This window comes from Mauremys mutica, chromosome 17, assembly GCF_020497125.1.
Source record: "Mauremys mutica isolate MM-2020 ecotype Southern chromosome 17, ASM2049712v1, whole genome shotgun sequence".
Lineage (NCBI taxonomy): Eukaryota > Metazoa > Chordata > Testudines > Geoemydidae > Mauremys > Mauremys mutica.
In genome coordinates this window covers 10,821,351-10,847,212 of record NC_059088.1, presented here as the reverse complement: position 1 = coordinate 10,847,212, position 25,862 = coordinate 10,821,351, and the positions used below count along the sequence as shown (strand labels likewise).

At 52.3% G+C, this 25,862-nt stretch overlaps 2 protein-coding genes across 3 annotated transcripts in view; both read right to left on the bottom strand.

The window, feature by feature from the left end:
* LOC123351530 (myeloid cell surface antigen CD33-like) overlaps nucleotides 1-25,862 on the bottom strand; it is a 146,453-nt gene that overhangs the window by 22,011 nt on the left and 98,580 nt on the right. The gene's annotated exons all lie outside the window — the stretch shown is intronic.
* Nucleotides 5,048-25,862, bottom strand: part of LOC123351528 (sialic acid-binding Ig-like lectin 13) — a 52,352-nt gene continuing 31,537 nt past the window's right edge. Inside the window, exons 2-12 of one of the 2 annotated variants that reach the window (XM_044990915.1) lie at nucleotides 22,924-23,073; nucleotides 21,757-22,161; nucleotides 20,435-20,755; nucleotides 19,041-19,445; nucleotides 17,719-18,039; nucleotides 16,327-16,731; nucleotides 15,002-15,322; nucleotides 12,742-12,795; nucleotides 11,782-12,079; nucleotides 11,403-11,502; nucleotides 5,048-5,494 (exon numbers count right to left, since the gene is read on the bottom strand). In XM_044990915.1, coding sequence (XP_044846850.1) covers nucleotides 11,859-12,079; nucleotides 12,742-12,795; nucleotides 15,002-15,322; nucleotides 16,327-16,731; nucleotides 17,719-18,039; nucleotides 19,041-19,445; nucleotides 20,435-20,755; nucleotides 21,757-22,161; nucleotides 22,924-23,047 — 2,577 coding nt within the window. In that variant the 5' untranslated portion in view covers nucleotides 23,048-23,073 and the 3' untranslated portion in view covers nucleotides 5,048-5,494; nucleotides 11,403-11,502; nucleotides 11,782-11,858. The remainder of the gene's footprint in view (nucleotides 5,495-11,402; nucleotides 11,503-11,781; nucleotides 12,080-12,741; nucleotides 12,796-15,001; nucleotides 15,323-16,326; nucleotides 16,732-17,718; nucleotides 18,040-19,040; nucleotides 19,446-20,434; nucleotides 20,756-21,756; nucleotides 22,162-22,923; nucleotides 23,074-25,862) is intronic. The other variant, XM_044990916.1, reaches the window with a different exon arrangement.

The following is a 25,862-nucleotide window of genomic DNA, read 5'->3' as shown; positions in this document are numbered from 1 at the left end:
GGCTACCTGCCCCCCATCCCAGATCTATCCCATTATTACTGGTTTTCCCCATCACACAATAATATTTGAAGACTAGCAGCTCACACCTCGTATCGTATCGTACATGCATTAAATGCTAATCACTCACCCCGAGCTGAGATGCAGCCGCCTCTGGGGCGGGGCGGCTGGGAAATGCCACACAGCGACACTGCCCAGGGGTTGCTCACCCTGAGCTGAGATGCGTCTGCCTCTGGGGCGAGGCGCTGGGAACAGCAAACTGGAACAGCAGATGTCCGGTTAGGACGGCTAGTGAATCCCGACTCCAATGGGAAGAACCGGGTGCGTGAGGAGACCTGCCTGGGACTGAGCAGGCGCGAGTGTCAGGGCGAGGGCTGTGGAGAGATGTGAGATTTCAAGACAGGAAAGGGAAGTCAGGGCGTGAATCTGGCCCTAGAGCGTCTTGCAGAAGCCGGTTCCAGTGGCTGCAGATCTCGGTGCCATCGACGCAAGCGGGAGATAGTCCCAGATACAAGCAGCTCCCACGGACAGCCGGCTTCTGACCCCACAGCGTGGGGGTACGTACTGGCTGGGGGGACTGGCTGGGAGGGTAATGGGGCACAGGGCCCTTCCCCTCTATAGGGCGCTGGCTCCAATCTGCCCCAGGGTGAGTTTGACACTCTGTATCTCAGGGAAACAACCTACACCCCCATTTTTATCGTTAGAAAATGACTGTGTGTATCCAATGCAAAGTTTGTCATTTTGGGTGTCTTCAGAAGGCTTGTGAGGCACTGAGCATTGCTCCCTCCAGCCAGGCCCATCTCCTTCTATAGATGGAGAGAGACTGACTGGGCTTCTGGCTTCCCAGGCCTTCTTATAAGGCCCTGGTGCTCAGTTTGGGGCGTGGCCCCAGCTGCAGCCACTTCCCCAATCAGCCCAGCCTAAAGCCCCTTCCCAGGGCTGTTTTCAACCCCTTCAGGGCAGGAGCAGGGGTCCACCCTGCTACATATCCTAAAATAATAGTCAGTGTATGTATCTATCCAGTGTATGTGTGTGCGCACTGTCTATATGTACTCTCTCTCTCTCTCTCTGTATATATATGTGTGTGTATATGAGTGTGTATGTGTGTGTGCGCATGTATGTACGGTACAGAGCCATTTACGCACGACCCGTTTACGCGCGAATCCACTTAACACGCGGTAGCGCCATGCCTCCCCGTGCTACCTATTTAACACGCGAGACTCGTTAACACGCGGTACAGGAACTTGCTATATAGCGCTACAGATTTGCTCACTAACTCACTGAGATAGAAATCGACAGGAAGTGCGGAGCAGAATCGTGTTGTATGTTTTTCCCCGTGTTCGTAAAGACGTATCACGCACGCTTAGTCATTGTCACGCTACAGGGCAGAGGGCAAGCGTCAGCGTTCCTACAGTGGAGAAGAAAAGCTGCTGCAATACATCGAGCAAATAGCGGAGAAACCCAGGCCAAAGTTTCAAAAGACACTGGGATTGCCGAATCTGCTCTCCGAGGATGGAAAAACAATGAATATAAACTGAACGGCTTTGTACAAAATATCGATTCTGCCGCGGGGCTTAAGTGAAAACGTGTGCACTATTCAGCAAAACCCACGACAGAGAAAACCATGCGCACGTGGTTTGCTCAGGAAAGGCTGAAAGGAATGCCCCTAAGGTGGGCCAACTCTTCAAGCCCAAGCGACCAAATTTGGAAATTTAACAGGGGATGAATCATTCCAAGCCAGCAAGGGGTTTATAAGTCGTTTTAAAAAGCGTCATGGCACAGCGCAGGTATCGATTTCTTTTGGCACGTGCCAAAAAGTGAGTTTTATTCCTATTTGCAAGTTTACAGTTTCTGTGATTCTCTGACATGTCTAGAAACCAAGGATTCTTCTGTGCTTGGACCAATCTTAGCACATAGTAGGTGCTACTGTAACACAAAGACAAACACAATCAATTCAGCATTTCTCAAAGACTGAACACTTGCTTTCACGCTAAGATCTGGCTTTGTGGTAACTGCATTATCTTGCAGGGATCAGTAACTAGCATCACCTGGTGTGCTCTGTTCTCGCAGGGGGTCTCAAACTTCATTGCACCATAACCCCCTTCTGACAACAAACATTACTACATGACCCCAGGAGGGGGGATCGAAGTCTGAGCCCACTGGAGCCCAGGCAGTGAGTCTCGGACTTTGGTCCCGGGATACAGCAAGTCTAAGCCAGCCTTGGTGACCCCATTAAAATGGGGTTGTGACCCACTTTGAGGTCCTGATCCACAGTTTGAGAGCCACTGCTCTAGAGGGTATCGTACTGCGCCCAACACCGGGGTATCTGAACGCCTTCTAGTCATCACAGAGCAAATGAAGGGCTGGCCTTAGCCACGGGCGAACGGGGCTGTAACGGGTTCAGTCACAGAGACCCCCTTGGGACTGTCACCTGATGTGCTGACACTACCTCAGAGCCCATTTTCCCTGCCATCTTGGGACTGCAGAAACCTGCCTTGTTGAGCCAGACATGCCAGCCTGCTGCAACACAGACCCAGGGTCTGAACCGCACCCGCAAGCCGCAGACTTAAATGAAAATGACTTAGCACGTGCTCCTGTCTCCAGCACCCAGATACCCAGCTCCCAATGGGATCCAAACCCCAAATAAATGTGTTTTACTCTGTATAAAGCTTATCAAGGGGAAACTCATGAATTGTCCACCCTCTCTAACACTGATAGAGAGAGATGCACAGCTGTTTGCTCCCCAGGTATAAATCATTAACTCTGGATTAATTAATAAACAAAAGTGATTTTATTAAGTATCAAAAACAGGATTTAAGTGGTTTCAAGTAATAACAGACACAACAAAGTAAGTCACCAAGCAAAATAAAACAAAACACGCCAGTCTAAGCCTAATACATCAAAAAACTGAATACAGGTAAATCTCACCCTCAGAGATGTTCCAATAAGCTTCTTTCGCAGACTAGACTCCTTCCTAGTCTGGGCCCAATCCTCTCCCCTGGTTCAATTCTTGTTAGCTCCAGCTCAGTTGGTACATAGGGATTTCTTCATGACCAGCAGCCCCCTTTGTTCTGTTCCACCCCCTTTTATATCTTTGGCACAAGGAGGGAATCGTTAGTCTCTCCTTCCTTCCCACCCCTCCTTCTAACTGGAGAAGCACCAGGTTAAAGATGGATTCCAGGTCAGGTGACATGATCACATGTCCCGTGAGCCCCCCCTTCATTCCTCCATGACTGGCCTGCACCTATGCACTGGAGACTTGCAGGTAAACAGAGCCATCCACAGTCATTTGTCCTAGCTAATGGGAGTCATTAAGATTCCAAGCCACCATTAGTGGCCCACACGTTGCATAATTACAATAGGACCTCAGAGTTATGCTACATATTCCTAGATTCAGGTACAAGAATGATACATTCATACAACTAGGAGGACCACACTCAGTAGATTATAAGCTTTGTAATGATCCCTTACAAGAGACCTTTTGAATAAAGCATATTTCAGTTATGTTATATTCACATTCATACACATATTTTTATAAAGCATGATGGAATGCAACATCACAGGGGCACCTCCGCAGCAGGGGTGCCCCTCCCCCTGCTGGCTTCTGCAGCCCCGTGGCTCCTGCCCCCTGCCTTGGAGCCACCCTGGCCAGCTGCTTCTGGGAGATTCCAGTCTGCTGTAAGGAGCAGGGGGAGGGGCTCTGATGTCAGCCTGTTCCCTGTCCTCCCAATGTGCCCCATCTCCGCAGAGCAGGTTAGGTGGGGGACAGGGCTCACCCAGAGTGGGACGGCGCTGCTGTGTCTCAAGGAGCTTTCCTTCAGCCTGCAAAGAGCTGCTCTCTTAAAGGGGCAGCATGCGGTCTCGCACACACTCTCTCAGCTCTCACACTCCCCCAGCTCACACACACTGTCTCTTTCACACTCACTCCACCCAACACATACTTATCTTGCTGTTGTTACTTGTTACTTCCTGCAATGCACATATATGCTCTGTAATTTTATTCTTTCAAAGTGCCGTTAGTTGAGTTTGTTGACTGGTCTCTGCATTTCATAATTTTATTTCTCTCTTACGCTCACACTGAATTCTTTGAGTAGTGAGTTCTAAACTGCCTAACCTGTCCTGGCTGGAGTAATTAGCATTATTAATGTTATTACCATATTGTGCTTTGCCATTCATTATGTAAAGTGGTACAATCAAATAATAGCATCCTCCTAGAATGGAACTTTAGCTTGTACTCACTTTACTAGTCTCAGTTTCAAAAACATTAGCTAAACACAGAACTATAGACACTGCGCAGATGAAAGTCGCTTATTTTCAAATTGTATTTTTAGTTATAGCTGTAAATTAACTTAAAATGTGCATGAAAATAACTGCAGTTCCAACTGTCATACCAATAGCAATGGTGGAGTAAAATGTTAGTGAGTCACATATAAATACACGATTGTGGTCGATAAACATACATGCCAAAAGAATTAGAAACATTAATTCCCTTTCTTAATAAAAGAGAAAAAAAACCCTTAATCACATATGTTAAAATTATGTTTTTAGTGAAAAATAATTGACTAAAATATAGGCGATTTGGCAGTAACACAGTGTGTCTGTTTCAGAAAGTAAGACGATATTATTTATTTTTATTTATCTCTACTAAAGATTGTGCACAAAGTATCAGACATGTGTTTCTGATAGCTGCGTTAAAGCTCCAGAACTGATACCTCAAAGCTTGGGATTGGGAATATCTCGCTGTATTATCTCCTGATTGTTCTAAATTTACATATAAGATTTAAACGTGGCTTTAATTGGCGTTTGTATATATATTTTCTTTCTTTATATAACAGCTAGATACAGTGCTCCTGTCAGCAAATCGCTAAGTTATTATCTGCAAAGCCCTGAGAGTTTTCAGGTGCCTAAGTAGTCCCTGGAATCATGGTTAAAGTTTCCGCCCCCTGCCCCAAGTCTGAACTGGTGCCCCCCCTCCCGGGTGAGCCAGGAGTGGCCAGGGGCTGCGGGAGGCCGTGGGCTCTGGCGAGATGCAGCCCACATGTAACAGTGCGAAGCCTTGAGCCACATGCCGAGCACCAGGCACCACAAGCCCCAGCAGCAGCGCAGGAGGGTGGCAACACCCCATGTGCCAGGCCCCCCTGACTTCTGCGCTGCTGCTGGCGGTGGCGCTGCTTTCAGAGCTGGGTGCCCGGCCAGCACCCGCCAGTATCAGGCCGCCCTGCCGGGGCTTAATTTGAGCCATAGCTGAGCTCTGGCATCTCTTTCAATACAAATTAAACACTGTGGGAGGCAACGGGGCCCATTGGCCTCACCGGGGGTGGCCGTTCCCCCAGCTGAGGTCTCATTCTCTGATTCCTCAGTCCCTTGAGTTTCTAATTCCCTGTCGGCTCTTCGGTGGCTGAGGAACAGCCCGATCTACACGCTGAACTTGGGCACTGTGGATTCCCTGACCCCTGGCCTGTCCTTCCTTCTGCTTTCATGAGAGCTGCAGAGTGTCCTGTGTTGTGTATTTGGTTGTCATGGGTTTTGTTACTATGGCAACTGAGTTAGACTATTAAGAGATAGCTCAGCCGGTTTCAACCGGCTGAGTGAGCTTTCTGTTCTGTAAATAAAATGGAGGTTTTGGTTAGCTGTCTGCTCTCTGGCCTCAAGTGATTGTTTCCTACACCGGCTGCCCCAAGGACTTAACACTGGCGACGAGGATGGGATCCTGGTGCTGCTCCAGTAACAGAAGGAAGTAGAAGTCAAGGTAAAGACCAAACAAAGAAAAAATGCTACTTGTTTGCACTGACTGTGAAAGTGAAACTAAAAATCATGGCTACTCTGACCAGGCCCCTGGAGCCTTTTGATGAGAATACAGAGCAGTGGCATGTGTATACTGAGCGTTTTGAGCTTTTTGGTATTGCAAATGACATTACAGAAGCGAAGAAGGTGGCAATATTCTTAAGTGTTGTAGGGGCTAAAACCTACTCTCTGCTACACAGCTTACTGCACCCTGTTAAGCCTGAGACTAAATCTTACAGTGACATTGTGGAAATCCTGGGGTCTCATTTCTCCCCAAAACCACTGGTAATTGCTGAAAGATATAGGTTCCACAAAAGAGACCAAAAGGAAGAAGAAACAGTTGTACAATTTGTAGCCATTTTTAAAAAGCTAGCAGAACACTGTGAATTTAAAGAGATGTTAAATGATGCCCTGTGTGACAGGTTAGTGTGTGGCCTCTGCAGTGAAGCTATACGGAAGTGCCTACTGACAGAGGCTCAGCTTACATTACAGAAGGCTGTTGATATTGCTGTCTCCATGGAACTGGCTACAAGGGAGGCACAATACATCGGTGCATCCCCTAGGGTGCAAAAAGTGTCACAAGAACTGACCCACAAAACGGTGCAGAGTCAAGAACGTTACCGCTGTGGTAAGCTGGGTCACCAGGCATCAGAATGCTGGTGTAAGGACCTGGTGTGTCGACACTGTGGCAAAAAGGGACACATTGAGTATGCCTGTAAACAAAAGAAAAAGAGGCCTGTGGTCTGGCTGACAAAAAGAGGAACCTTGCATACCCTAGAGCAGACACAGGATGATCAAGGTGACACCTCCTCACAAGAGGAAGTGCCACTGCATGTTTTGTCTTTGGCAGCGGGCTCACATGAATACTGGGTAACCCCCTTATTGGAGGGCAAACCTATACGCATGGAACTAGACACCGGTGCAGCTGTCTCGCTGGTTCCTGAGACTGTGTATAAGGAAAAGCTACAGCATCTTCCGCTTAAGGCAACAAAAACTGTTCTGAAGACGTATACAGGTGAAGCTGTGCCCATGTTGGGCACTATTGATGTTAAGGTGGAGCTCAATGGAAAGGCGGCTAAATTGCCACTGTTTGTGGTGAGAGGTAACTACCCAGCCTTAATGGGTAGGTCTTGGCTTGGGAAGATTCAGCTGAACTGGGCAGAAGTGCACCGGATGACTAAAGAAGAAACCAGTCTAACCCCTATACTAAGGAAACATGCTGCTGTTTTTGGAGATGATTTGGGAAGTATGAAGGGAATCACTGTGACATTGAACATTAAACTTGGCAGTCCACCAAAATATCTGAAAGCCCGAACTGTGCCATATGCCATCAGGCCAAAAGTTGAAGCAGACCTGGAGCGCCTGGTCACCAATGGAGTCCTAATACCAGTTACCCATAGCTCATGGGCCACTCCTATCGTTCCAATAGTGAAGAAAGATGGCTCTCTCCGGATTTGCGGTGATTTTAAAGTCACTGTCAACCCAGTGTTGTGTGCAGAGCAATACCCACTTCCCCACATCGATGACCTCTTCGCGGGCCTGGCTGGGGGACAAAAGTTCAGTAAGATTGATCTGAGTCAAGCATATTTACAGATGCACGTCGATGAAAAGTCCCAAGAGCTGTTGACTATTGTGACTCATAAGGGGCTTTATCAATACTGTCGCCTACCCTTCGGAATCACATCGGCTCCCGCCCTGTTCCAGAGGGCTATGGACCAGATCTTGTGTGGCTTGTCAGGAGTTCAGTGCTATCTGGATGATATCCTGGTCACTGGAAGAAATGAAGAGGATCACTTAAGGAATTTAGAGGCTACCCTACAAAGACTGGAAGAGTATGGCCTACGAGTTCGCAAAGACAAGTGTGAATTCTTCAAGCCCTCTGTTGAATATTTGGGACACATCATCGATTCTGCAGGTCTTCATAAGGCCCCTGCAAAAGTTAAAGCTATTGTGGAGGCTCCCCCACCTCGAAATGTAAGCCAGCTGCGCTCATTTCTAGGACTACTGAACTATTATGGAAAGTTCATCTCACAGTTAGCCACACTGCTAAAACCACTTCATGAGCTCCTTGGGCAGAACAAGGCCTGGAAGTGGACTGAAGCCTGTGATGTTGCATTTAACAAAGCTAAGGATGCATTGTTAAATTCTGAAGTTCTAACGCACTTTGATCCATCCTTACCCCTGCAATTGGCCTGCGATGCTTCCCCTTATGGAGTGGGAGCGGTCGTGTCACACATTATGCCTTCAGGAGAAGAAAGACCTATTGTTTTTGCTTCACGCACTCTAAGCAAAGCAGAAACTAACTACGCCCAAATCGAACGTGAGCCATTAGGAATTGTTTTTGGAATTAGGAAGTTTCATCAGTACCTGTTTGGGCGAAAGTTTACTCTTCTTACAGACCATCGACCTCTGACATCAATTTTTGGACCCTACACAGGCATTCCCCCATTAGCTGCTAATCGTATGCAACGTTGGGCATTGATAATTTCTGCACACACATATGAAATCAAATATCGGAAATCCACTCTGCACGGCAATGCAGATGGCCTCTCAAGGTTGCCTTTGCCGGTCAAACACCAAGATAGTGCCCAAAAGGAAATCTTCTACTTTGAACAGGTAGAGAATACACCCATCACTGCTACTCAGATAAAGAAGGCAACCCGCGTTGACCCAGTATTATCCCAAGTTATGGACCTGGTGATGCATGGAAAATCTCGACAAACCTCTCTGGTCTCACCCGACCTTGTTCCCTACATGTCCAGGCGGACGGAGTTATCGGTCCAATATGGTTGTTTGTTGTGGGGGAGGCGTGTCATTATTCCACCACCCCTGAGATCACAGATGTTAGAACAGCTACATTCCGGTCACTGTGGAATAGTGCGCATGAAGGAAATTGCACGAAGCTATTTTTGGTGGCCTAGATTGGACAGTGCTATTGAAGAGAAGGCAAAAGCTTGTATGTCATGTCAGAGTGTAAGAAATGCACCCCAGTGGGCACCCCTACACCCATGGGACTGGCCTGAAAACCCGTGGCAACGTATTCACGTTGACTTTGCTGGCCCCCTTGAAGGAAGCATGTTCTTGGTGGCAGTAGATGCCCATTCTAAATGGCCAGAAGTCTCTATAATGCAGTCCACTACTGCAGAGAGTACTATCCAAAAACTATGAGGACTCTTTAGTCGTTTTGGTCTGCCAGAACAACTTGTGAGCGACAGCGGACCGCAGTTCGTCTCTCAGGAGTTTCAAAATTTTATGAAGGCAAATGGGATACACCACATCACATCAGCACCATATCATCCGTCCACCAACGGATTAGCTGAAAGATTTGTGCAGACAATGAAAAACGCTTTGAAATCAGCAAAGGGACAACACTCCATTCAAAAGCGTCTGGATACCTTCTTACTTTCCTATAGAAACACACCTCATGCTACGACCCAGGCTTCCCCAGCCTTTCTAATGATGGGACGACAGCTGCGCACTTGCTTTGATCTGCTGAAACCTTCTGAACCCAGACAAACTGTGCAACATCAGCAGCAATATCAAGTCATCAGACGGGCACCCAGAGCAAAAGACCGAACCTTTAGCCCAGGACAGCCAGTTTTGGCTCGGAATTATACTTCCAGAGCTAAATGGGTCCCGGCCACAGTCATCACTCAAACAGGACCTGTTTCCTATACAGTCCGGACTGCAGAGAATCTTACCTGGTGGCGACATGTAGATCAGCTGTTGCCAGGTCATGCCAGTCTTCAGGACCCATCTGCAGTTGAGGGGTCTGACTTCACCCCTCCTGGTGAGACACCGAATCATGAGTCACCTGTTCCTGACTGTTCTCCTCCATTACTGCCGGCAGCTGAGATACCCCTTTGCCCAGCACGAGCTGATACCACCTCCTCACCTATTCGTGCTGCGGACCCTGAGCCCCTAGTACTTTCGGGTGCAACAACACCAGAAGTTCACCGTAATCCACCTAGAGACAGAAGGCCTCCTCATTGGCTGGATCTTTAGTTAGGGCGAACCCACGGTTATGGGGCAAAATAATCTCCAGGGTTTAGCCGGGAATGGAGGCAGTCTACCCTCCTTCTCTAGTTTAGTGTGTGTTTTATTTAGGGGATGTTCTTATTAAGGGGGGAGGAATATGTTGTGTATTTGGTTGTCATGGGTTTTGTTACTATGGCAACTGAGTTAGACTATTAAGGGATAGCTCGGCTGAGTGAGCTCTCTGTTCTGTAAATAAAATGGAGGTTTTGGTTAGCTGTCTGCTCTCTGGCCTCAAGTGATTGTTTCCTACACCGGCTGCCCCAAGGACTTAACATCCTGAGAGAGAGAGAGAGACAGAGAGAGATTCTGGGATATGTAAGTGGCTGACACTCGAGACAGAGAGATAGATAGATTGATGGGTGGGTCGGTGAGTAGGTAGCTAGGCCTGGTGATAGGTGGGTACATAGGTGGGTGGGTAAGTAGTTAGTTAGTTGATGTCATAAATATAAAGGGAATGGTAATAACCTTATGTATGCAGTAACATAAATCCCTCCTGGCCAGAGGTACAGAATCACTTACCTGTTAGGGGTTAATCAGTTCAATTAACCTAGTTGGCACCTGACCAGAAGGACCAACAGGAAAAGAAGATACTTTCAAAACTGGGAAGGTAGGAGGTTTTGTTTGTGCTTTTTCTGTTCTTCTCTCTCGGGGCAGAGAGAGGGACCAGGCAGAAAAATAAACTCTCCTAAAGCCCGACCTGGAATAAGCATCTAAAATTACAAAAATAGCAAGGAAATGCATTAGATTGTCTTTTGTTTTAGCTTGTGAATTTTCCCAATGCTAAGAAGTAATTCTATTCCTGTTTTGTAACTGGAATGCAGAGTCAGAGCGGAATCCTCTGTGTTTTGAATCTTTTTATTTACCCTTTAAAGTTATCTTCCATCCTGATTTTACAGAGGTGCTTCTTTTACTTTTTTTCTTGAGAATACAATTCTTCTTTTAAGAACCTAATTGATTTTCAATGTCCTTAAAAACCAGGGATTTGGTCTGTGCTCATTGGTTTAATCTATTGGTTGGTACATTATTCTCAAGCCTCCCCAGGAAAGCAGGTGAAGAGGCTTGGGGGGATATTTGGGGATGGGGGGATAGGGCTCCAAGTGACGCCTCCCTGAATGTTTGTTTAAATCACTTGGTGGTGGCAGCAATACCGTCCAAGGACAAGGAAAGGAATTTGTGACTCGGGGAAGTTTTTAACCTAAGCTGGTGGAATATAAGCATAGGGGGTCTTTCACGTGGGTCCCTACATCTGTACCCCAGAGTTCAGAGTGGGGAGGGAAAGCTGACAGCTGGGTAAGTGCATAGATAGATAGGAGGTAGGTGGGTGCGTAGGTGGATAGGTCAGTGGGTGGTTGGGTCAGTGCATTGGTAGCTAGGTGGGGTAGTAGGAAGCTGGGTGGGTCAGTAATTACATAGGTAGGAAGGTGGGTATGTAGGGGGGTGGGATGGTAAGTTCGTAGGTAGGTAGGTGGAGTGGTAAGGGCAGTAGATGGGTGGGTCAGTGGGTTGGTAGCTAGGTGGGTACATAGGTGGGTAGGTATATGGGTAGGGGGGTAGGTCGGTAGGTGGGTCGGTAGCTGAGTTACCGTCTGTAATAGAGCAGGGTGAGGTAATAGGCCAGGAAGAATCCAGTCGCCATGAAGACGAGTTTGCAGCTGATTTCGATAAATGCCCGAGTGAGGCCACCTGTGGGAGCCAGAACAAGCCGAGAGTCAGGGACAGATCCCTGCAAGCCCTGCCCCGAGCCAGCCAACCCCCACCCTGGGGCCGGATACAAGCCAGCGCCCCCTAGAGGGGAAATTCCCAGCCCCCTGAGACAGTCAGTCCCTACTCTGGGGCTGGGTCAGAACCAGCGCCTCCTAGAGGGGAAAAGCCTGTACCCCATTCCCTGCCCCCAGAAGAAGCCAATCCCTCACCCTCGGACCAAGTCAGAGCTGGCGCCCCCTAGAGGGGAAGGACTCTCACCTGTTTCCGGTGGGCTCAGCGATAAAATATAGAACCCGTGGGGGTTGGAACCGAGGCAAAAGATCTGATGGCCTCCATCAGCGCTCCCCATCCAGCTCAGGGTGCTGACGGCCTCGTCCCCCTGGACCCAGGAGCTGACCTGCAGGGCCCCCTCGTGAGCCGTTCCCAGCCAGGGGCTCCCCGTCCACTTGCCACTGGAGCTGGGGTGGGGGGTGGGAGCGCAGGGAGCAGCTGCAGCTGACGCTGGGCCCCTGGTGCTGGCAGGACGAGTTCAGCCCGGTCCCCGGCCGGGGGCTGTCTGGGAAGAGCAGGAGACAAAGCGACAGGAGTCAGAGAGAGAAAACCAGGGGCAGGGAGTCCTCTGGGTTAACCCCACACACACTCGCAGGCAGGGAGTCCTGTGGGTTAACCTCACTCAGACTCGACGAGCAGCCGGAACTCATGCCCCTTGGCCTCGGCTCTGCTCCCAGCCCAGACTCAGGGAGTCGCCCTCCCGGGTCTCCAGAGACACAATGTTGCACTCAGCTCCGAATGGGGCCAGCACTGGAGGAGAGGAACAGGCAGGTTTTGTCACCCCCAGGGATCCTGTGCCAAGGAACCGAGATTCAGCCACCTCTGAGGTGGGAAATGGGGGCTGTTTACATGAGGATTCCTCGCCCAGTGTGAAGATGTAGCATCTCTGGGGTCGGAGCACAATCCTGGAGACTCTCCATGGCAGCCGGTCTCTGTCTCAGAGACTGGTCCATGACTGATCTCATCCCCACTGACCAGTACCCCCAGGATCTGGAGGCAGAGGGAACTGGGCCTGCTCCCCCACCACCCTCCCCACAGTCCTCGGGCTCTCCCCTCCGGTCACGGACCAGCCTGGCCTGGCTGAGCCTGGGGCCTGGCCCTGAGCATGGGCAGAGCGTGACTAGGAGGTGCTCGCTGATTCCAGGGGCTCGCAGCGCGGCCTCTCACCGGGGCGTCCGTTCCTGGTCAAGGTCCCGGTGATGTTGGGGGGCCAGGGCGGGTCTGTAACACAAACCAGACATGGGGGATCAGGGGAGCTGCACAGCACCGGGGGGGGGTGTCGCTAGTTATCACAGACCCTAGACATGGCCCCTCGCTGTGAGCTCAGCTGGGGGACGGGAAAGTCCCTGAGGTGACACAAGACCCATGGGTGGGGAAGGGAAATGACAGACCCGACTGAGCCCCACCCAAGAGGCGCCCGACGGAACCCAGGGGCCGGGTTAGGGCCACGCCAGGGAACCAGAACTGTGGAAAATGGAAACCCAAGGGACCAAAACTGGTTGGTCAAAGTTGGGCCTTATTGGCAGAGTCACTAACGAGGGGCCGGGCTGCTCCGGGGTACCTGAGCGAGCATCCACAGCCCCACTGTCTGCCAAGTGCCAAGACGTTCAGTGTCTGGCTTCTCAAACGTGTCCTCCTCAGGGTGGGCCAGAGCTGGGGGTCTAAATAACCCCACTCCCATCCCCACCCCAGACCCAGCCACCACCAGGGACATCAGACACCTCTGCCATGGGTCCTTTGCCTTCCCCACTCAGTTCATCCTTCTCCAGCCCTCTCCTTTCATCCTCTGGCTTAGCCGGCCAGGCCTGGGTATTTTGCAGCCCAGCTGCGCCCAGTGAGGCGGCTAAAAGCGACACCCAGAACAGCCGGACGCTGGTACCGGCAGGCCAGGCCTGGCAGGTTCCGTCCACGCTGCCCTCAAAGCTCTGTGGTGCCGAGGCTCAGAGCCTGGGTCCGTTGGGTCGGGCTCATGGGGCTCGGGCTGCGGGTCTCTGATTGCAGCGCGGACGTTTCCTCCGAGGTCTGTGTAGACGTTCGGGGTTGGGCTGGGGCCTGGGCTCAGACACGGGGGTGGGGGACTGGAGGCCGGGTTCCTTCTATATCTCCCTCCGGCTGACGGGAACAAGGGCCGTCCTTACACAGATGCCAGATTTGATCCTTCACCTCGCAAAGGCGGTGGCTGATTTCCCCTCTGCCCTGGATCTGCAGCGCGAGGGTCACAGGCCATTGAACGGGGGTTTCCCCTGGGGCAGGGCGGGCCGAGGTCTCTGGGCACCGACCCTGCAGCGTGTTTAGTGCCGGATAGTGACTGGGTCCCGTTAACCCTCTGCCCCATATAGCGCATCCACCGATCCCAGCAGGAAGGGGAGGGATGAGGTCAAGGAGACGCGGGGGGACAGCCTGGGGGGATCTCAGGGGAGACTGGGGTGGCTGGTGTGAGGGAAAATCCCGATGTTGCCGGCACAGAGGCCCAAGGACAGCAACAGGGGTTCGTTGCCCGGTGTGCGCCGCACTAATTAACACACCAGGGTGGAGAAGCAAACCAGGTTTATTTGAGCCCAAATAAGGTGCAAGGGAGACATAGCAATCTCAAATCCTGCACACACATACAAGCAGTTTTCCCCTCTTTATACATGATTTCAGCTAAGCCTTCCCATCACCCCCCACACTACTCATTCCCCTTTACCCTGCCTTCTTGCCCCTCCCGTCTATTCCCATGTAGCAAATACACTTTGCAATGGCAATTACATTAAGCAGTTAAGTCATACTTGGCAAAAACCACTTTAGCTCGTTAGTAACTCTTCTGTGAACTGTTATCTTGTTTTACTCCCTCTTTGAGCAGGCACGCTCATTATAGCAGACCTTGTTATTACCTTTTGGTGCAGGTGTTGTAAGTGATAACCATTCTTTGTTGCCGGCCTGTTAGGTCAATTAAAGTTCAAACATCAACATGGAAGCGATTTGGTCAGACATGGAGTGACTTTAGTTCATTCAGGCCTACTACAAAAAGGCTTCATTGGCACTGTGGTTTTCCACCCTCCTGAGTTACCTAGAGTCATGCCTAATGACACCAACACCGACAAGGGGTAATTGGAATGGGGGGGTGGATCCCAGCAGAGCAGGCTTCTGGGTGCAGGGCAGGTCCGGGGTAGGGAGGATCCCAGAAGAGAAGGAACTGGGGGTGTGGATGGGAGGGGGGAGCCATAGCCAAGGGGGGCAGGAAGGGGTGAAGATCACAAGGGAGAAGGGGCTGCACGGTGTGGGGTGAAGGGGCCTGGAGTAGAATTGGCTGAGGGTGCCTGGGGGGGGGGATCCCAGCATAGGGCTGAGTTGGGGGAGGGGCTGGAGGGCAGGGCTGGGGAGCCCAGGGGGGGGATCCAAGAGGGGGCTGAGGGCCGGTGTGGAGGGGCTGGGGGGGGTCACTCACAGCCGACGTGGAGCCGGACTGTTCTGTGGGTGGAAGGTCCCTGTGGTGGCCTGTAGGTGACGCTGCAGACGAGCTCTTTGCCGTGGTCCCCCAGGCCGGGCGTGAAGCTGAGCGCGGAGCTGTGGGCCCAGGTGCCGTTCGCCAGCTGGGCTGAGATGTTCCAGGCTGTGTCGCTGAACGGCCCCATCCAGGTGACTCGGGGAGGGGGCCCGGAGCAGCGCCCAGGGGCCGTGCAGGTCACAGTCACCGGCTTCCCGGCCAGCAGCGTCCCTGGCAGCCCCCGCGCTGGTGAGATCTGGATCTCTGGCTCCTCCGTCAGCTCTGAGACACGGGGAGAGGGGAGAGAATCACTCAGGGACACGGGGCCTTTCCTCTTTAGGGGCACAGCCCATATCCAGCCCCAGGGCGGGGACTGGCTGGCTCAGGGGGGGCTGCTGAGCGGTGCCATAAATATAGAGGGAAGAGTAACAAGTCTCTGTGTTCAGTAGCATCAAATCCCTCGTTGGCAGCTGCACTAAATCGCCTTCCCTGTAAGGGATTAATCAGCTCAGGTAACCTAGTTGGCACCTTAACAGAAGGAACAATGAGGAAAGAAGAAACTTTCAAATCTGTGGGGGTGGGGAGAGGATTTGTTTGTTGCTCTCTTTGTTGTTCCCTCTCTGGATGGAGAGAAGAGACCAAGCACGTACAACATCTCCTGGAAGTATACCTGGAAGAATAGATCTAAATCCACAGACATTGGAAGGAGGCGAGGAAAGGCGCTAGGTTATCTTGTGTTTTAGCTTGTGAATTTTCCTAGGCTACAGATGTAGTTTGATTCCTGTTTTTGTAACTGGGAAGCTGAGCCAGAGGGGAATCCTCTGGGTTTTAAATCATTTATTTACCCTGTGAAGTTACCTTCCAAACTGATTTTGCAGGTGTGATTCTATTTCTCTCTCTCTATATATATAAAATTCTTCTTTTAAGAACCTGATTGATTGTCAGTGTCCTGAAGAAAAAGAGTCTGGTCTGTGCTCACATTGCTAACCAATTGGTTGGTACATTATTCTCCAGCCTCCACAGGAAAGGTGGTGAAGGGGTTTGGGGGGATATTTTGGGGGGACTGGGATTCCAAGTGACCCTTCCCTGGATTTTTCTATATATCACTCAGTGGTGGCAGCAATAGCATCCAAGGATAAGGGAAGGAATTTGTGCCCTTGGAAAGTTTTTAACCTCAGCTGGTAGACTATAAGCTTAAGGAGTCTTTCATGGAGGTCCCCACATCTGTACCCCAGAGTTCAGAGTTGGGGGGAACACTCACAAGCGGTGACTGCGGCTGCTCTTACCTGGCACGGAGATCACGAGCGCAGGATCAGTGCCAAAAGAATTGGAGCGGTAAGTGTGTTCTAACAGGCCTTTCTCGATGCTAAAGAAATATTTCCCTGCATCCGTCCGTCGGGCATCACTGATTTGCAGGGAGCAGTCGCTGTGCGCTGGATCCCCCACCAGCCGGAACCGGCCCTGGATCTCCTGCGACACCCTCAGGCTGGAGACACTGCTGGCCACGGGAGGATCCTGGCCCACAGTAGCAGGCTCCTTGTACCAGTTTCCATAGAGCTGGGCCGAGGGATTGTCGGTGTCGTAGGAGGCTGGGTACGTGAAGGTGCAGGGGACGACAATGCATAGACCCTCCTGCACCGACACCTGCTGAGGCACCGTCAGGGTAAATCCAGGTGGCTGGGACAGGGACCCTGCAGGGGACAGAGAAGCATCAAAGTGGGACCCATAGAGAGCAGAGACCAACCCTGAGCTGCACCCCGCAGCTCTGCCGGTTCCCCTTACTCCCGACCAACAGCCCCACACTGCCCTCAAAGACCCGCGGTGCCGAGGCTCAGAGCCTGGGTGCTTTGTGTCGGGCTCGTGGGGCTCAGGCTGTGATCTCTGATTGCACCGCGGACGTTTCCTCTGAGGTCTGTGTAGACGTTCGGGGTCAGGCTGGGGCCTGGGCTCAGACACGGCGGCGGGGCACTGGGGGGCGGGTTCCTTCTAAATCTGCCTCCGACTGACAGGAACAAGGGCCGTCCTTAAACAGATGCCAGATTTGATCCTTCACCTTGCAAAGGCAGCTGCTGATTTCCCCTCTGCCCTGGATCTGCAGCGCGAGAGTCACAGGCCATTTAACGGGGGTTTGCCCTGGGGCAAGGCGGGCCGAGGTCTCTGGGCACTGAACCCGGAGCGTGTTTAGTGCCAGACAATGACTGGGTCCCGTTAACCCTCTGCTCCATATAGAGCATCCACCAATCCCGGCAGGAAGGGGAGGGATGAGGAGACACTGTGGGACAGCCTGGGGGGATCTCAGGGGAGACTGGTGTGAGGGGGGAATCCCAGTAAGAGGGGACTGGAATGGTGGGGGTGGACACAAGCACAGGAGGATTCTGGGGGCAGGGCAGGTTGGGGGTAGAGAGGATCCCAGAAGAGAAGGACCTGGGGGTGCGGAGGGAAGTGGGGGAGCCATAGCCAAGGGGGGCAGGAAGGGGTGAATATCCCAAGGGAGAAGGAGCTGCATGGTGTGGGGTGAAGGGGCCCGGAGTAGAATTGGCTGAGGGGGCCTGGGGGGGGGGCGGATCCCAGCACAGGGCTGAGTTGGGGGAGGGGCTGGAGGACAGGGCTGGGAGCCCAGGGGGGATCCCAGCAGAGGGGGCTGGGGGCGGCATAGAGGGGCAGGGGGGGTCACTCACAGCCGACGTGGAGCCGGACGGTTCTGTTGGTGGAAGGTCCCCGTGGTGGCCTGTAGGTGACGCTGCAGATGAGCTCTTTGCCGTGGTCCCCCGGGCCGGGCGTGAAGCTGAGCGCGGAGCTGTGGGCCCAGGTGCCGTTCGCCAGCTGGGCTGAGACGTTCCGGGATGTGTCGCTGAACGGCCCCGTCCAGGTGACTCGGGGAGGGGGCCCGGAGCAGCGCCCAGGGGCTGTGCAGGTCACAGTCACCGGCTCCCCGGCCAGCAGCGTCCCTGGCAGCCCCCGCGCCGGAGAGATCTGGATCTCTGGCTCCTCCGTCAGCCCTGAGACACGGGGAGAGGGGAGAGAATCACTCAGGGACACGGGGCCTTTCCCCTCTAGGGGCGCGGCCCCAATCTGGCCCCAGGGCGGGGACTGGCTGGCTCAGGGGGGCTGATGAGCGGTGTTATAAATACTGAGGGAAGAGTAACAACTCTCTGTGTGCAGTAGCATCAAATCCCTCCTTGGCAGCTGTACTAAATCGCCTTCCCTGTAAGGGATTAATCAGCTCAAATAACCTAGTTGGCACCTTACCAGAAGGAACAATGAGGAAAGAAGAAACTTTCAAATCTGTGGGGGTGGGGAGAGGATTTGTTTGTTGCTCTCTTTGTTGTTCCCTCTCTGGACAGAGGGAGAGACCGAGCAGGTACAACATCTCCTGCAAATATACCTGGAAGAATAGATCTAAAACCAAAGACATTGGAAGGAGGCGAGGAAAGGCGCTAGGTTATCTTGTGTTTTAGCTTGTGAATTTTCCTGGGCTACAGACGTAGTTTGATTCCTGTTTTTGTAACTGTGAAGCTGAGCCAGAGGGCAATCCTCTGTTTTTTTAATCTTTTATTTACCCTGTGAAGTTACCTTCCAAACTGATTTTGCAGGTGTGATTCTATTTCTCTCTCTCTATATATATAAAATTCTTCTTTTAAGAACCTGATTGATTGTCAGTGTCCTGAAGACAAAGAGTATGGTCTGCGCTCACATTGCTAACCAATAGGTTGGTACATTATTCTCCAGCTTCCACAGGAAAGGGGGTGAAGGGGCTTGGGGGGATATTTTGGGCGGATTGAGATTCCAAGTGACCCTTCCCTGGATTTTTCTATAAATCACGTGGTGGTGGCAGCAATAGCGTCCAAGGACAAGGGAAGGAATTTGTGCCCTGGGAAAGTTTTTAACCGAAGCTGGTAGAATATAAGCTTAAGGGGTCCTTCTTGCGGGTCCCCACATCTGTACCCCAGAGTTCAGAGTGGGGGGAACCCTCACAAGCGGTGACTGCAGTTGCTCTTACCTCGCACAGAGATCACGAGCGCAGGGTCAGTGCCATCGGAATTGGAGCGGTAAGTGTGTTCTAACAGTCCTTTCTCGAAGCTAAAGAAATATTTCCCTGCATCCGTCCGTCGGGCATCACTGATTTGCAGGGAGCAGTCGCCATGCGCTGGATCCCCCGTCAGCCGGAACCGGCCCCGGGTCTCCTGCGACAGGCTCAGGCTGGAGACACTGCTGGCCACGGGAGGATCCTGGCCCATGGTAGCAGGCTCCTTGTACCACTTTCCGTAGAGCTGGGCCGAGGGATTGTCGGTGTCGTACGAGGCTGGGTACGTGAAGATGCAGGGGACGAGAACGCAGAGACCCTCCTGCACTGACACCGACTGAGGCACCGTCAGGGTAAATCCGGGCGGCTGGGACAGGGAGCCTGCAGGGGATGGGGAGGGATCGAAGTGGGACCAATAGAGAGCAGAGACCAACCCTGAGCTGCACCCCACAGCTCTGCCGGTTCCCCTCACTCCTGACCAACAGCCCCACACTGCCCTCAAAGACCCGCGGTGCTGAGGCTCAGAGCCTGGGTCCGTTGGGTCGGGCTCGTGGGGCTCAGGCTGTGATCTCTGATTGCACCGCGGACGTTTCCTCCGAGGTCTGTGTAGACGTTCGGGGTCAGGCTGAGGCCTGGGCTCAGACACGGCGGCGGGGCACTGGGGGGCGGGTTCCTTCTAAATCTGCCTCCGACTGACAGGAACAAGGGCCGTCCTTAAACAGATGCCAGATTTGATCCTTCACCTTGCAAAGGCAGCTGCTGATTTCCCCTCTGCCCTGGATCTGCAGCGCGAGAGTCACAGGCCATTTAACGGGGGTTTGCCCTGGGGCAAGGCGGGCCGAGGTCTCTGGGCACTGAACCCGGAGCGTGTTTAGTGCCAGACAATGACTGGGTCCCGTTAACCCTCTGCTCCATATAGAGCATCCACCGATCCCGGCAGGAAGGGGAGGGATGAGGAGACACTGTGGGACAGCCTGGGGGGATCTCAGGGGAGACTGGTGTGAGGGGGGAATCCCAGTAAGAGGGGACTGGAATGGTGGGGGTGGATCCTAGCACAGGAGGATTCTGGGGGTAGGGCAGGTCGGGGGTAGAGAGGATCCCAGAAGAGAAGGACCTGGGGGTGCGGAGGGGAGGGAGGAGCCATAGCCAAAGGGGGAAGGAAGGGGTGAAGATCCCAAGGGAGAAGAAGCTGCATGGTGTGGGGTGAAAGGGCCGGGAGTAGAATTGGCTGAGGGGGCCTGGGGGGGGTGGGGATCCCATCACAGTGCTGAGTTGGGGGAGGGGCTGGAGGGCAGGGCTGGGGAGCCCAGGGGGGGATCCCAGCAGAGGGGGCTGGGGGCCAGCGTGGAGGGGCTGGGGGGGTCACTCACAGCCGACGTGGAGCCGGACGGTTCTGCGGGTGGAAGGTCCCTGTGGTGGCCTGTAGGTGACGCTGCAGACGAGCTCTTTGCCGTGGTCCCCCGGGCCGGGCGTGAAGCTGAGCGCGGAGCTGTGGGCCCAGGTGCCGTTCGCCAGCTGGGCTGAGACGTCCCGGGCTGTGTCGCTGAACGGCCCCGTCCAGGTGACTCGGGGAGGGGGCCCGGAGCAGCGCCCAGGGGCCGTGCAGGTCACAGTCACCGGCTCCCCGGCCAGCAGCGTCCCTGGCAGCCCCCGCGCCGGCGAGATCTGGATCTCTGGCTCCTCTGTCAGCCCTGAGACATGGGGAGAGGGGAGAGAATCACTCAGGGACACGGGGCCTTTCCCCTCTAGGGGTGCGGCCCCGATCCGGCCCCAGGGCGGGGACTGGCTGGCTCAGGGGGGCTGCTGAGCGGTGTCATAAATGTAGAGGGAAGAGTAACAACTCTCTGTGTGCAGTAGCATCAAATCCCTCCTTGGCAGCTGTACTAAATCGCCTTCCCTGTAAGGGATTCATCAGCTCAGATAACCTAGTTGGCACCTTACCAGAAGGACCAATGAGGAAAGAGGAAACTTTCAAATCTGTGGGGGTGGGGAGAGGATTTGTTTGTTGCTCTCTTTGTTGTTCCCTCTCTGGACAGAGGGAGAGACCGAGTAGGTACAACATCTCCTGCAAATATACCTGGAAGAATAGATCTAAAACCACAGACATTGTAAGTAGGCAAGGAAAGGCGCTAGGTTATCTTGTGTTTTAGCTTGTGAATTTTCCTGGACTACAGACGTAGTTTGATTCCTGTTTTTGTAACTGTGAAGCTGAGCCAGAGGGGAATCCTCTGTTTTTTTAATCTTTTATTTACCCTGTGAAGTTACCTTCCACACTGATTTTGCAGGTGTGATTCTATTTCTCTCTCTCTATATATATAAAATTCTTCTTTTAAGAACCTGATTGATTTTCAGTGTCCTGAAGACAAAGAGTCTGGTCTGTGCTCACATTGCTAACCAATTGGTTGGTACATTATTCTTCATCCTCCACAGGAAAGGGGGTGAAGGGGCTTGGAGGGATATTTTGGGGGGATTGAGATTCCAGGTTACTCTTCCCTGGATTTTTCTATAAATCACGTGGTGGTGGCAGCAATAGCGTCCAATGACAAGGGAAGGAATTTGTGCCCTGGGAAATTTTTTAACTTAAGCTGGTAGAATATAAGCTTAAGGGGTCTTTCATGCGGGTCCCCACATCTGTACCCCAGAGTTCAGAGTGGGGGGAACCCTCACAAGCGGTGACTGCGGCTGCTCTTACCTGGCACAGAGATCGTGAGCGCAGGGTCAGTGCCATCGGAATTGGAGCGGTAAGTGTGTTCTAACAGGCCTTTCTCGAAGCTAAAGAAATATCTCCCCGTATCCGTCCGTCGGGCATCACTGATTTGCAGGGAGCAGTCACCATGCGCTGGATCCCCCCTCAGCCGGAACCGGCCCTGGGTCTCCTGCGACACCCCCAGGCTGGTGGCACTGTTGGCCACGGGAGGATCCTGGCCCACAGTAGCAGGCTCCTTGTACCAGTATCCATAGAGCTGGGCCGAGGGATTGTCGGTGTCGTACGAGGCTGGGTACGTGAAGGTGCAGGGGACGAGAACGCAGAGACCCTCCTGCACCGACACCGACTGCGGCACCGTCAGGGTAAATCCGGGCAGCTGGGACAGGGACCCTGCAGGGGATGGGGAGGGATCGAAGTGGGACCCATAGAGAGCAGAGACCCCCCCTGAGCTCCCCCCAGACAGGGCCGGCTCCAGGCACCAGCCTGCCAAGCACGGGAGGGGGCGGCACTCGGGGTTTGTTCATGTTTTGTTTGGCCAGGCGGCACTGGGGGGAGGCTGGGTGCCCTGTTGGGGGGGCGGGGACTTGGGCGATGTGACGCTCTGGGTGGTGGGGACTTGGGCGACGTGAACTCCGGGGGGCGGGGACTTGGTCGACGAGACGCTCGGGGGGCGGGACTTGGTCGACGCGACGCTCAGGGGCGCGGACTTGGGCGGGGCGACACTCGGGGTGGGGACTGGGAGGGGTGACGCTCGGGGGGAGGGGCTTGTGTGACGCTCAGGGGCGGGGCCTTGGGTGCGTGACGCTCGGAGGGGGGCGGCGCTCCTTGTTTTTGCTTTGGGCGCAAAAAATGTTAGAGCCGGCCCTGCCCCCAGGGCTCTGCCAGTTCCCCTCACTTCCGACCTGCAGCCCCATCTGACCCCAGCCCTGGGTCCCTGACCAAATCTCACTCCATTTAGTTTCCATCCCTCCCTACATCGAGCCCCCTGCCCCCACTCCCTGTCACTCAGCGCCCCCTAGCACCACACTGGGGCACTGCGCTCCCCTCCCCCTCTTGTCAGTCTCCCTTCCAAGTCCTGGGACAGACCTGGCACCGCTTCGCGCAGGTTCTGCCCTTCCCCCTGCCCTGGGGCTGCAGGTGCTGCTTACTTACCCCTCCAGAGCAGGGCGAGGATCAGGACCCTCAGCGTGGCAGGACCCCCTGCTCTCCAGGGGGGGCCCTGAGGCGGGAGCTCCCTTTCCCCGGCGTCGTGCTGTGGCATCGGGGCTCTGCCCATGGCTGGAGCGTTGGGCTGGGACAGACCTAGAGACAGACGCGGAGTGGGAAGTGTGAGAGCAGAGGCTGTTTGGGGACACAGATCTGCCTGGGGAACCATCAGTGCTGCTGGGTTCTGCAGGGGGATGATCTGCTGCTGCTGGCAGCGCAGTGACCTCCCCCTCCTCAGAAAATCCCAAATCACCAGACGATCCTGAGAGATCGTGGGCTAAAAAATCCTTAAATTGGTGACAAACGCTGAGATTTTCCTCTAAGAATCATGAGAGCGGCCAGAAAATCCTGACCTGGTGACAGAAGATGGTCAGGAGACAGAACTGCTCAGTGCCTGCTTTGCTTCAGTGTAAAACAACATGTGAGCAGGCAACCAATGAAGTTACCACAGACAACAAAGGGGAAGGGCGGCAGATTGGGATCAGTAAAGAACACGTCAGAGATGCTCCGGCCAATTTGAATGAATTCAGATCAGTGGGGCAGGACGCTGTTCAACCCAGGGGGCTGAAGGAATTAGTCGAAGAAATCTTGGAGCCACTGGCAATAATATTTGCAAATTCATGGATGCCAGGAGAGGTCCCAGAAGATGGGGGAAGGGCTAACAGAGGGGCCATCTTGAAAAGGGAGGAGCTGGGGAACTATAGACCTGTCATCCTGATCTCAACAAATGGAAAGCCACTAGAACAACATATAAAACCTTCAATTTGTGAGGACGAAAGTGTGATCACCAGCATGGATTTACCAAGAACAAATCCTGCCAAACCAGCTTGGTTTCCTTCTTTGACAAGGTAACTGGCTGGGAGCTGGGGGAAAGCAGTGGGCATAACATACCTGGATTTCAGCAAGGCTTTTGATACAGTCCCACATGACATTCTCATAAGGAAGCTGGAGAAGACTTCTGATGGAACTCAAATGTGAAATTGCAGAACTACTAACTCTCATTTAAATCAGCTTTTGTACCAGATGACTGGAGGAGAGCGAATGTGACACCAATTTTTAAAAAAGGCTCCAGGGGTGATCCTGGCAATTGAAGGCCACGAAGCCTAACTTCAGTGATGGGCAAAATGGTTGAAATTATAGTAAAGTGAAACTATAGCAAAGAGCAGAATGATCAGATGCAGAGATTTGTTGGGGAAGACTCAATATGGTTTTTGTAAAGGGAAATCATGGTTCACCAAACTCCTAGAATTTTTTGAGGGAGTCAACAGCATGTGGACATGGGTGACCCAGTCCATGTCCTTAGATTTTCAGAAAGCCTTGGACAAGGTTCCTCCCAAAAGGCTCCTATGCAAAGTGAGCTGTCATGGGATAAGTGGGAAGATCCTCTCCTGGATCAGTGACTGGTTAAAAGATAGCAAACAAAGGACAGGAATAAATGGCTAATTTTCACAGTGGAGAGAGGTGAATAGTGGTGTCCACCAGCATTCTGTACTGGGACCAGTGCTGTTCAACATGTTCATAAATGATCTGGACAAAGGGGTAACCAGTGAGGTGGAACAATTTACAGATGATACAAAACTTCTCAAGATAGTTAAGTTCAAAGCTGACCGCAAAGAGCTACAAAGGGATCTCACAAAACTGGGTGACTAGGTAACAAAATGGCAGATGAAATTCAATGCTAATAAATGAAAAGTTATGCACATTGGGAAACATAATCCGAACTATACATTTAAAGTGGTGGGGTGTAAATTAGCTGTTACCACGCAAGGAAGAGATCTGAGAGTTACTATGGATAGTTCTCTGAAAACACCCACTCAATGTGCAGCGGTCATCTAAAGAATTTTTTGGGCATCATTAAGAAAGGGATAGATAATAAGACAGAAAATATCATATTGCCCCTATATAAATCCATAGTAACACTCAAATCTTGAATACTGCAGTTCTGGACACCCCATCTGAAATTGGAATTAGAAAAGATTCAGAAAAGGGCAACAAAAATGATGATGGGTGTGGAACAGCTTTCATAGAAGGAGAGATTACTAAGACTGGGACTGTTGTGCTTGGAAAAGAGACCACTACGGGGGGATATGATAGGGTCTATAATATCTTGACTAGTGTGGAGACAGTAAATACGGTGGTATGATTTACTCCTTCCCATAACACAGAACATAAGAACATAAGAACATAAGAAAGGCCGTACCGGGTCAGACCAAAGGTCCATCTAGCCCAGTATCTGTCTACCGACAGTGGCCAATGCCAGGTGCCCCTGAGGGAGTGAACCTAACAGGCAATGATCAAGTGATCTCTCTCCTGCCATCCATCTCCATCCTCTGACGAACAGAGGCTAGGGACACCATTCTTACCCATCCTGGCTAATAGCCATTTATGGACTTAGCCACCATGAATTTATCCAGTCCCCTTTTAAACATTGTTATAGTCCTAGCCTTCACAACCTCCTCAGGTAAGGAGTTCCACAAGTTGACTGTGCACTGCGTGAAGAAGAACTTCCTTTTATTTGTTTTAAACCTGCTGCCTATTAATTTCATTTGGTGACCCCTAGTTCTTGTATTATGGGAATAAGTAAATAACTTTTCCTTATCCACTTTCTCAACATCACTCATGATTTTATATACCTCTATCATGTCCCCCCTTAGTCTTCTCTTTTCCAAACTGAAGAGTCCTAGCCTCTTTAATCTTTCCTCCTATGGGACCCTCTCTAAACCCCTAATCATTTTAGTTGCTCTTTTCTGAACCTTTTCTAGTGCTAGAATATCTTTTTTGAGGTGAGGAGACCACATCTGTACACAGTATTCGAGATGTAGGTGTACCATGGATTTATATAAGGGCAATAATATATTCTCAGTCTTATTCACTATCCCCTTTTT